Raw genomic sequence first — 12,484 nt, forward strand, 5'->3', positions numbered from 1 at the left:
TCCTCTACCAAACAAGTCCGGAGATATCCAAAGCCTTTGCCTTCACTCCAAATGTAATGTTGTGGTACCCGGTAAGAGTGCATTATCATATTATTGCATCAGCTCACAAATAAGATACCTGAAACTTTTTGGCTGCTATTTGGCACTCTTTAAATGATTAAGACATTAATTAGCACATTCCTGCCTATTATTAATTAATTTTCTTCAGAGTCATCCTTCACTGCACTGGCTACTGTCGGCAACTGTTTACTTCCTTCTATGGATATTCATGCAAACAAGAGAGAAGGTACTTTTGCATGCAAACCTTTGGGAATTTTACAGAGTGGAACAGATGGTAACAACTGTTAGAGAAGGGATTTTTGCAACAAACTTTTTGATCAAGGTAATTGGACAACTAATGAAAAGTTTTGCTTTCAGTTCTATTCTACATGCACTAATGAAGATTCTATCGACTCATAGATTGATTTAGCATGCATGTTTACACCCATCAGAAGAGTTGTATTTTAGTATTATCATTGACATTTTATGCAAATATAGAATATTTAAAGAGAAGTAGAATGGTAAAGACAAAAAAAATCATATAAATATTAGAGCCCAGTGAAATCTGTTTTATTTTATTTCCAAATTGCATTTAATTTTTTTCCCAAATTCTGTGTTTTCCGTTTTATTCTCTCTGAATTCCGGGTTTAAAATTTTAATTACATTTTATCATAAAAATCAAATAATTTCATGGAAGTTTAATCAAATGAACAGAACAATTACTTTTTAACATACCATTGCATTATTTTTATCAAATGAAGAGTTTCTATACTGATCCTCACAGCACAATCCAAAACCCAAAATTAGATTATTATTATTATTATTATTACTATTATTTTGTCAAATACAGTGCTGCACTGTGGAGCATCACGGTATTAATGAAAGCAGTGATGAAACACTTGCTTGTGAGACATTGCTTAAATATAATGTAATTATTATTATAATTATTCCCACTACTACTACTACACTGAATATTACATTTTGCTATACAGAAGTAATATATTTCTGTCGCATTTTTCCAATTTCACGCGTTTAGTTAAATGGGGCTTTTATTTTGACATTTTACCGCAAAACCAGATGTTTTCGATGACCAGTGTTGGGTGTAATGCATTACTAAGTAATTAAATGACTTTTCCTTGAAAAAAGTAAAGTAAGGGATTACTCTTCATTTTTTCAGTAATTTAATTACAGTTAGTTCTAATGTAATTGAATTAAATACTGTATAGACTACAGAACAATTCTATATGAAACAATGGTGAATTTAAAATCGAAATTTAACATCTAATGTTAAAATGTATGTTTTCTAATTTATTGCTGCCCCCTTAAATTTTTTGACCAGTTGAAGAATAATTTATTTGTTTTGATCTGTTTTATTTGAAAGAATTAAAAGAACAGTTTCATGTCTATCCTTGTTCATCTGGTCGAGGCTGATATGGGTTTTAGAAAGTAATTAATAATAAGTAATTAAATTACTTTTCAGACAGAGTAATTAGTACAGTAATCTAATTACACTGTATAAGATGTAATTAGTAGTTAGTAATTAATAACTTTTTTAGAGTAACATACCCAACACTGTCGACGACTTCACTTCTCACCTCCGGAAAAGCCGTTTTCTATATGGGCTAATGTGCTTATTAAATAGCTAAAGGCTATGATTTAATTATATAAATATGTAGTATGCATGTGTTGCATATCACAGTGAATAAAATGATCTTCTCTTCGTCATTTATACACACACAGAATGCACGTGATTGTTAATGATGCGGTTAGTGTTTAAGCAGTGGCTTCACACACATTCACTTACTGTTGAAGTGAAGCTCATGCAAACTGTATATTAAATCTCAGCCTTTTATGTTTCAATCATCACATTAGGACATATTATTATTTTAATTTAATTAATTGTGCATTTATACATTCATTTTACATTCATATCCCAAATAAGTAAAATTTTGTGACATTCCGTGCTTTATAGTTAATTCAGGTTTTATGACTGGATTCCACGATTCTGTCTGTGTTTTCCGCAACGTGGAAATTATAGGGCCCTAAAATATCCACCTCATGAGTGTCATGGTTGTGCATCCAAGCACATAATTATTTCTTACAAGCACATGACAATTTATTTTGCATTAATGTAACTTAAAATTTTCTTTGATTTCATTTATGGGATGACCAGGGCTAGTTTTAACATGTTGTACTCCACATGCCTTATATAGTTTATTTTTGAAAGTGAGTTTCTGTATAAGCACACACATTAAAGTCTTAGGGGCCTATTTTAAGAGCGCTACTGCTAAGAATAGCGCTATACTTTAAGTCATAAGTGCAAAAGTCAGTGGGCATGGTCAAGTTTTGGAATTTTCGTGTGAGCGTGTGCTAAGTCTAGGCGCAAGTGGGTCTCGCAAAACTATGCGCGCAAAGCGATAAATGGACTGGGTCAAGTGCAATTTAACTCTGAGGTTCTTCTCTGGTAATTGCAGTATCTGCATCCTACTATATAGTCCATTCCCTCAAGCACCAATGATTTAAACAAAGACACACATTCATAAGAACTTGGAAGTGTAAAAATGGACTATATGCAATCAATTATATTTATTTAAAACAGAAATATGGATATACCTCTTTTAAGCATTAACTGCATCCATGTTGAATGTCAGGCATTTTTCTTTGACAGTGACATGCTCCTTTTATACGCATGGAAAATGTGGTTCTCGTCAGGATTTGTAAGCTTTGTTAAATAATAGAGAATGTAAACATCATTAATCGTTTTCATCTACTGACACAAATCATGGCTAGTAATAACAGTGATTGTATCAGCACGCACTTCACTTCTACCGGTCGAATTTAATTTTGAAAAATGTCATTCATTTATTTAAACACAAAAAAATTCAGCCAAAAATATTTCAAAATTGAATTTACACTTCAAACGGAACAAAAATATAATCAAAATAATGAAGTGGTTAAAAAATCATAGCAAATCCAAACATTTAATTTTTGTCCAACTTCTTCCACCGTCCCCTTTTGCAGTGATTTAAAATCCACTCTACGACAAATGGTGGAAAAATACCAATACAAATAAGATCATAAATACAATTGTAAATATAAACATTACAATAATAATAACTGAACAAAACATGACCTATAGATAGTTTAACACAAATCTAATACATTCATGTTTCATAACACAGCTTTTGTCAGGAACATAATTAGATTTTCCACTATATTTTCAGAGTTTGGACATTAACTTTATTATCATCTCCTGGTGGAGTTTCCAAACTACAAATGCAGGAACTGACTTTGGACTTTGAGCTGAGATAAGACCTGCTTTGGAAACCTCTTAGCGCAATGACCTATTTCTCAGGAAAATCGCAAATTGCGCTTTGCGCCACTTCATTACCATACAATACACACACACTTTACGTGCCTACACCCAAAGTTAGCGCAAACACTTGCACTCACGCACATAGATATATATACATTGACACCCCATTTGACCGCACCGGACATGTCAAAGCGTCCACCATCTTGAAACGTTCAACATTTTGGCAGCTTAGAACTCACACCAGCCACAATAATGCTTTTCACTGAAAATGCCACAACATTGTACTAACTATGGCAGTAAGAACCACAGAGATATTAATTCCAGACAAAATGGCATAATCTTTCACAGATGAGAATGTGAAGCTTAAGCAATCAGGCTGTTGGCTTCTCTGATAATTAATAATATTTATAAGAGCTTTAAGCGTTTAATATCTGTTTAAAGTCATTTTTTTATTTACAATATTTAGAATTGTTTAACATTAATGACAAACTAAATCTTGTGAAAATCAACTACCAAAGACTGTTGCAGGTGCAGGGTCAACTGCTTTTATGTGTATGTATGGACTTTGACCTTTCTAATATGGCGGATGGCTTATATATAGCAGCCCATAGGAACAGCCGTTAATAAGGCATCTATGTATGTACTGTATATCACGCCCACTTGTGCTTGCGTTGGCACAAAAATTGCACTTAGAATTAGCACTCTTCCGAAAATGAGATAAGACATTATGCACGGTCTTAGCGCATAGCGCTGTGCTTTGCGCACTCACGAAAATAAAGCCCTTAAATTATTTTCCACTTTTAACACCCAGAAAAATATGATATTAATATTAATAATATATAAATAAAATACATAAAAAAGGATATGGTTCATTGAACACATAGCATGTTGTCACAATATATGGGGTATATTGTCCTAATGAAAACCTGCTGTTCATTTTTTATATATAAAATACTACCTAAAAAAAGTAATCTTTCACAAAAAATCTGTATTTATTATGTATTATAGGCTAGTTAATATTTTTCAGCAAAATTTAAACAGTAAGACAATTATAAAACACATAACAATTAATGAGACTGCCCAATTAAAAAGGTTATACAGAAATATGAACAAATTGGATAAAATTGCAACATATAAAACATGTTACAGCTTTCCCTAATACAATTGGGATAACCTGTTACAACAGTTTTTTGTTTTGTTTTGTTTTATAAAACAATATTCTATTTTTGAGAACACAGATCAAACTGTCAATTAAATCCTACCTAAAAAACGAGTTTAAAAGTACCTAATGAGTTTACCTAATTAAAGACCCAATAAATACCTAATTATATCACAATGTATGAATTCAAGGATGACATTGACACTTCTTTCATCAACAACAAACAAAAAGAAACCGAGCCACCATGAGATGAGAACCTCATGATGAGATCAATCAAAATTGTGAAAAATAAAGCAATCTATAAATAAATCTTCTATAAAATCAATCCAGCCCTTTCCAATCTTTTTTCTTGAAACCCTTCCCCTTAACCCCTAAGGTTTTTTTCTTCTCCTGGCAACTAAGAGCCAATCACAGCCCTTCTAATAAAAAGGTGTGAGAACATGAAATTACTAATAACAGAATAACATCATAACTCTATATTTATACGATACATCATATGCATATTTTACACTGTGGAATACCCTAAAGAATCCCTGTTCAATATATAAATCTCCTTACAGATCCCACCTGAAACATTGGTCAAAAACTGTGCTGTGTGAAATGTAAGGAAAGCTGGCCACAGAGATAATGAAAGCTCTCCATGTACAGTATGGTTGAATGTTGCAAACTTAATATGCTTTATGTATTTTAAATTAATATGTTTGTCAGCAGTGAATACACAGCAACTCTCTGAAGAGAAAACCATGCAAATGGAAGCACTTTATAGCATCTGTTATTATTAAAGATTCTGGAAAGATAGAAAACTGCAATGAAACTGATTTCCAAATTTAGTTCAAGGATGAACACTCATGGCTAGCATTAGTTCTGTTCTCTGGCAACAGAATCCTTTGCATCTTCTCTCTGACTTGGAACATGTCATTTCCTGGCTAAAGTGGAAAATGCTGTCAGGGCTAGAAGGGTGTCACAGTATGTTTGATGATACACATGGATAGTGAGGGTCACTTTGACTAGGAGGTTGATCAGAAACACTGTACACAATAAATCGAGCAATCCTGAAATAACTACTGTACATATCTGCTGATTCTTCTGTTCTGATGTTCACATAATTGCTTCATCAAAACATCTTTATCTGCCTGCAAAATCAATTTGGCCAATGCTAGACTATGGCCAATAGGACATCAAATACTGTATATAAAATCACCTTTTGAAAGAATGTCTAAACTTAGTTTTAATGACATTCCTCCAATTACCTTTGATTTTGTCAAATGTGGAAATAAGTAACGCCTTACTTAATCACTCTAGGAGCTCACCCACTACTGGGTTGCTTTTGAATAACAAGACATTATTAGGTCTTTGGAAATGTGAGAATCTGAGAATGTTTTCTGGTATAGGAACTGAGACAAAGAGGCTGGAAGAAAAGCTCACTGATTCTTCAATGATTGAATGATCCATTAATTTCTACTTAATAACCCTGCAATATTTTACACAGAACCATTCTTAATAAAGAATGAAATGTGTGGTGTCTCGCTTGGGTTTGACCAGGTGTCACAGTGAAGACATCACAAAATGTGTTCCTATACATTTTTTGGTGAGGAAACTTTTTCATCCAAGTGGATGTCTTCTTGGGAAATTGTTGATTCCGCTTAAATACACTTTCAATCCTGCTTTCTTTCAGTCTGGTTGGTGGATTTGATATGTCAGTGGTCCCAACCTTTTATCAACTGTATGGACACAACCAAGAAGCCAAAAAATTGCCCCTCGATTTTGAAATCATGCTGCTGAGCAGCTTTGTCATAGGTGTGTTGCTGGACATATTGAGCATCCAGCATACTTTGATGGATCAGCAACATTACCCAGTCATTTATGTCTTTTGCTTATATTTTTCCAATGGGAATGCTCTCAAGGCTGGTGTCTGAAGAGTTATTCAATAGAAGAAAAGCCTTTAGCTGTCTTTGGTAACTCTTAGATGTTAAAGTAAGTGAATCACTGTGAGACTCCAATTGCACCCACTTTAATTCAGCATTTAATTCAACATGAGTTTTAGGTGGTATTGAAAGCCATTAAAAGGATAAAGTCTGGCTGGTTAATGCAGTGGTGCCACCAGGTCCATTTCAGTGGTCTTGTGGAGCTCTTCAATCATATGTAGAGGTATGGTAGGGCTAGGTGGTCTCAACGGTGTGGTACAACACTTCACATCATTGTCAGAAGTTACCGACCTCTGCATCCATCAGAAGTGGTCTTGGATTCTCCCTTTTCTCTAGATGTTCTGCCAGAATGGTTGCTGTTTGGTAACTCCATGACACATCTTAGAGCAAAGGGCATCATTTTCCTTTCCACAAAATCACATAATGCACTGTAAAATTTAAAAAATTAAAAATTAAAAATTTAAGAGATACTCAAGGCACCATTTGGGGTTCCTCAGCTGCCACACTGTGGAGATCCTTCAGAAACCCTTTAAAGGAGCCTCAGATATCCTATGTATGTACTCAAGAAACTACAAAATATATTTAAAGTGCCTTAAAGCCTTTCCCTTTTGATGGGCACACTGAAGGAACCATTAGGCCCTTTCCCACGTTCAGTCCTAGTACTTTTCCCTTAGTTACTTTCTAGATGAGAACTTTTTGAGGGTTGGAACAACTGTTGAGACTTTTCCTCTTTTGCATTCCGACTCACAGAAGTAACACTCGTATTGATGTCATCTAGTACCGACCATTTTTTGTGATATTATTTGCACGCCCGATTCAATAGCAGTGGCAACAACAACAAAATCAACAACACCGATGGAGGGATTGGAGCTACAATTTTGTTAGGGCTGTTTTATACGAGCTTTGGCTGCATTGGAAATACAGGCAGCTGTTCAGTTAATGGTTTAAACTACAGAGTTTTGTGATGAATGAAACTCTCTGAACAGTTTAAAAAGCACCTTATTTCATCCTATCTTTATCCATCCATATACAGCCTCCGAAGGCATTTTTGAGTTTTCTGACGCAGCCTGTGTCTTCAGGTTACAGTTTAAACTGGGCGCGTAAGGCTCACATAAATTGTCCCTGCAGCCAGAGTGAGAGAGGGACAAGGCAGCGACAGCACTCTTTAACCATGAACATGTTGAAAATGCACTATAAACCTATTTGTTCAATAAAGGCTCTTATGACTCAACATAAAATACTGTACTGAAATACTCATTTACTAAAAATGTCTTGATGCAAGTTAATCACACAGTAATAGGTAAAATTAGTTTACATATTTCCCTCATGTTAACTAGATTTCATGATGGTTTAGTGCATAATAGAGTTACCCACTCTCAATAAACATCTGATTATTTATATTCATCATACCAAGAAAGATTATATGAAGTAATCAGAAATCACTTTATTTTCTATACAGTCACACAGTACAAACAGTACAGATGTGATAACTCAAAGTGTGTCTCCTGATGAAGTCACACAAACACACACATACAAGGTGTGTAGTTTCTTCTAAGCTATACTTTTTGTATAGTTTGTTTGTTATGTGTAATTTCAGAAGGGAATGGTAAAATTAGTGCAGTCCTCTGAGTAGCAGACTAGCAGCTCAAAGTTAGTTTACTAATGGTGGCTGCGGACTCCTTGAGATTCTCAAAGATAGTGGTGTGTCATAGGTTTATGACCAATCACAGGCTGCAGCACCTCACACAATCTGCCACAGTCCATATACGCACCAAAAGTACCTACCCCGGAGAAGGAGGTAAAAATTTACCCTAAAACAGCTTTGAGGAACTATAATTCCTCAGGTGCAAAAGCGACGGAAAGTACTAGTCCCTTGGAAAAGTACCTAAAATGGGCTTTAGTACCGCCAGTGGGAAAGGACCTATTGACAATTCTTTATATTTCTTTAGAGTTCTAGGAACTAATTGTAAGTTATCAGAGAACTGTAAGGGTGTCTGGATGATCTCCAGAGGCATATGCCGGAGTAGCAGCTGAGGAACCCCCAAATGGTGCTTGGAGTTTCTTTCACTTTACAGTACAGGAATAAGCATTATCATAAATGATTACAAATTTTCTCAAAGATTACCCTCCACCTTCAGCATTTGACCCCAACAGTGTTACAAACATTCATCCTCCCACTGGTTATCACTGTTGCCTCACCATGGGCTTTTTGCCAACCATGGGCTTTTCTTTGTGGAGTTTACATGTTCTCCCCCGTGTTGGCATAGGTTTCCTCTGGGTGCTCCTGGATGGACTGGCCACCTTTTCAAGGTGCTCCCTTCGGTAGGATAAAATAATAGCCTTTAGGACACTATGCAAGTGACAACTTGAGTGTTCAACTGAAAGTTTTGATTGAATGTGTTGGTTTTCAGAAAGCAAGGACAGAACAGTACGAGTGGGGACTGGTTGGACTTGGAAGGGACAAAACTCTTTTGGGCTGCATAAATAATGTATATAATCAATGTTTCTTATGCTAACCTAGCAAATTATGAAATCATCCTGCCCAAAGCTCATGCCATTGGTTGAGCCAATGTTGCTATGCTGAGCCACTTAAACAAATTGTAATTATGTATGATGTCACTAGTGGCACAAATACTACAAACAAAAGCTTAAACATGAAGGTGAAAAATACAGTTAGCTTCACCATTAACATCAAAGAGCTGTATGTATCAAACTGTAATGCCACAACCAGAAAGCCTGTGTTGTCTATGAAACTTCCTTTACCCACTCAGTCATTTGTCAATTGGGATTACTCAATTAACTAACTTTACTAGTTAATTATTAAGCAACTTTACTCAATTAGGCACATGTGCACTGAGTAGTATGAAAAAAAAAAAAAAAGAAAAAAAAAAACTTGAAAATTTGAAGCTACTTCTCATCTGACATTTTGTATTTGTACAGGAGGAGCCATATGTTATGCTTAAGAAGTCTGACAAGGCACTTGCTGGCAATGACCGCTTTGAGGGCTTCTGTATCGACCTCCTTAAAGAGCTGGCCAGCATTCTAGGATTTTCCTATGAGATCCACCTGGTGCCAGATGGGAAATATGGTTTTCAAGATGACAAAGGCCAGTGGAATGGCATGATAAAGGAGCTCATGGAACATGTGAGTATTTACAATTGTGCAGCATCATAGCGGTTACATAACAATTACAAGAACCACTAATGCTGGTTCTATGTTCATGTATGGCTTTTAAAAAAAGAAAAAATATGTCACAATTTACCATCACTGTGTACAAACCTAAAGATCTAAACCTATTCATCACAGTATATAAGTCACAGAATACGAGGAACCAATGAAACCATGGATGACTCAAGATGTTTTGGAATAATGACAGCCTGTGTTTTTTTACCACATGATTTTGCTTCATTCATGAATGATGATGAATGGAAAACTGTGTGCTGCGTGACTGTGGTTCTTTCTAGAGGACCAGTACCACAGAGTATTGACTCAATTTGGTACCTGCGGTTTTTGTCTGCTGCTTTCAAACTCTCAAATGTGTGCACATGTCTGTGTGTGCTGTAAAGAGCGCTCATGTCGAGTTGCCACCCATCCAGGATTTCCTGGGATCGTTCCGGTTTTTAGCTGGTTCTCCTGGAAAAATAAATTTCCATTCGCAAATTGTCCCGAAATTTGAACATTTTCCTGATGCGTTCACCCATATGAGCACTTATTTATGTGCACACTATTCAAAAAGAAGACGTGCTTTCCTAAACCGCTTTCTCATATGAATCTTTATAAAGTCCAATTCATTTTAGTGAATCGGTTCGTTTGGATGAATCATGTATATGAAGCTCTCCTAAACTGTCCTCTTGCTCTCATATGAAGCATTGGGAAGTTTGAGTCATTTTAGTGAATCGGTTGTACATGATTGTATTAAAGGACTATTTATTTGAGTTTCAGGCAGATTACCCTACGCATTATTTCACTTCTTATTTGTTGCTGAATATTTAGTTAAATACTGCTCTTCACCACTGTTTCCAATTCATTTATTTACACTGAGCACTTTATTAGGAACACTACAGTCCTAATAAAGTGCACGCCGTGGTATTCTGCTATTGAAGCCCATCCGGCTCAAGGTTTAAGGTTCAACATATTGTGCATTCTGAGATGCTATTCTGCTGATTACAGTTGTACAGAGTGGCAGTGTTGGGCAAGCTACTAAAAAAATTTAGCTAGCTAAGCTACCAACAACTCAACAGAAACATTTGTTAAGCCAAGCTAAAAGCTACACTTCGGGAAAAGTAGCAAGTTACACTACAAGCTACACGCCAAAAGTAGCTGGCTACATTTAAGCTATTTCATTTTTTTCAACCGCAGTTGCACAGAGCATACTGTCATAGACAAAGCATTTAAAAGACTTATTCACATGATGTTTATCAAAGCCATGGTACAGTATATTACAGTTTAGTGCAATATGGTATACAAGTATACAGTAGGTGCATTAGGTAAATTCATATTTAGACATGTTACCTATACAAACTCATGTGTTCAACATATAACATCATTATTTTTACATTTTAGTTTTCATATTTATACCACTACCTCTACAAACCCATACCCATTTAAACCTAATTTAATTGGCACATTTCTGTATAAAAAACATACAGAATACTATTCATCTTATCCTGTAATTCTGTGTCTAGCTGTTGTATTTATGTATGTACTGTATCTTTTGATAAGATGAAATACTTTGCCAAATTCGTTGTGTGTGTGTGAGAACATCTGGACAATAACAATGTGATTTCTGATGGTATCAGATGGTAATACCATGGTACTTTGATATACAACTATTTATGCACCATTCTGTAGTTGCATGGTGCTTCAAAGTACTTCAAAGCATACCATGTTACTACTATGGTAATTTTATATATGATTACCATATTCATATACTATTGTATTTACATGGTGCGTCCAGGTAATGGTACATGTCCAAAAAACATGGTAATGTCATTGTACTTTTTAAGTGTTTTCATGTAAGCTAATAAGTGTTTTGATACTCTTTTGCTTGGAAAATTTCTTTAACTGCAGAAGTAATTTACATGCTGCACACGTATTGAACTTAATAAAGACTTTCTTCATCACTGGCAAATGATAGGACACATTTACAGGTTTGGTTTCCATTGATTGTAGATCCACTGCAACCAGCGTTATCTTTATTTTCCATGTTATAAAATATTCCATGAGCTTGTTGGCAAGTGAGAGCGCATGCCAAATGATTCAGCAGTGTGAGTGCAAGCTTTCTGAGTCATTTAGATTGAATAGCGAACCAATTCAGACCGCTTTCCTATCACATGTGACCAATTCATTGTAAAGAACCAACTCAAATGAGAGATTCATTTGTGATCAAACATCTTTAGTTCTGATTCAAAACTGGCATTAGTAAACACGGGGTACAAGGCATAATGTAGCAGTGTAGCTATTATCAACACTATGCCGCTACCTTGTCAAAAATATAGCTTCACTATTGAAAAGCGACTTGATTTTAAAACTAGCGAAGCTACCGTCTCGCTACTCAAAAATTTAGTTAAGCTATTGCAAAGCTACTGCCCATAACTGCAAAGTAGTTATCTGAGTTACCATAGCCTTTCGGTCAGCTCGAACCATTCTGGCCATTTTCTGTTGACCTCTCTCATCAACAAAGCATTTCCATTTGCAGAATTGCTGCTCACTGGATATTGTTTTTTTTTTTTTGGCACCAGACTAGAGACTGTTGTGTATGAAAATCACAAGAGATCAGTAGTTATAGACATACTCAAACCAGCCCGTCTGGCACCAACAATCATGTCACAGTCAAAAACACTGAGATCACATTTTTTCCCCATTCTGATTGTTGATGTGAAAATTAACTGATGCTCCTGACCCACATCTGAATGATTCTATGCACTGTACTGCTGCCACACGATTGGTTGTTTAGATAATCACATGAATAAGTAGGTGTGTAGGTGTTCCTAATAAAGTGCTCAGTGAGTGTATGTAATATTTTAAATATGTACATATATGGCT

At 35.4% G+C, this 12,484-nt stretch overlaps 1 protein-coding gene across 1 annotated transcript in view; it reads left to right on the forward strand.

Moving 5' to 3' along the window:
• Positions 1-12,484, forward strand: part of LOC127453868 (glutamate receptor ionotropic, kainate 3-like) — a 286,044-nt gene that overhangs the window by 186,819 nt on the left and 86,741 nt on the right. The window contains exon 10 of the mRNA XM_051720608.1: positions 9,380-9,583. Within this exon, the coding sequence (XP_051576568.1) occupies positions 9,380-9,583 (204 nt within the window). The remainder of the gene's footprint in view (positions 1-9,379; positions 9,584-12,484) is intronic.

This window comes from Myxocyprinus asiaticus, chromosome 16 (assembly GCF_019703515.2).
Source record: "Myxocyprinus asiaticus isolate MX2 ecotype Aquarium Trade chromosome 16, UBuf_Myxa_2, whole genome shotgun sequence".
Classification (NCBI taxonomy): domain Eukaryota; kingdom Metazoa; phylum Chordata; class Actinopteri; order Cypriniformes; family Catostomidae; genus Myxocyprinus; species Myxocyprinus asiaticus.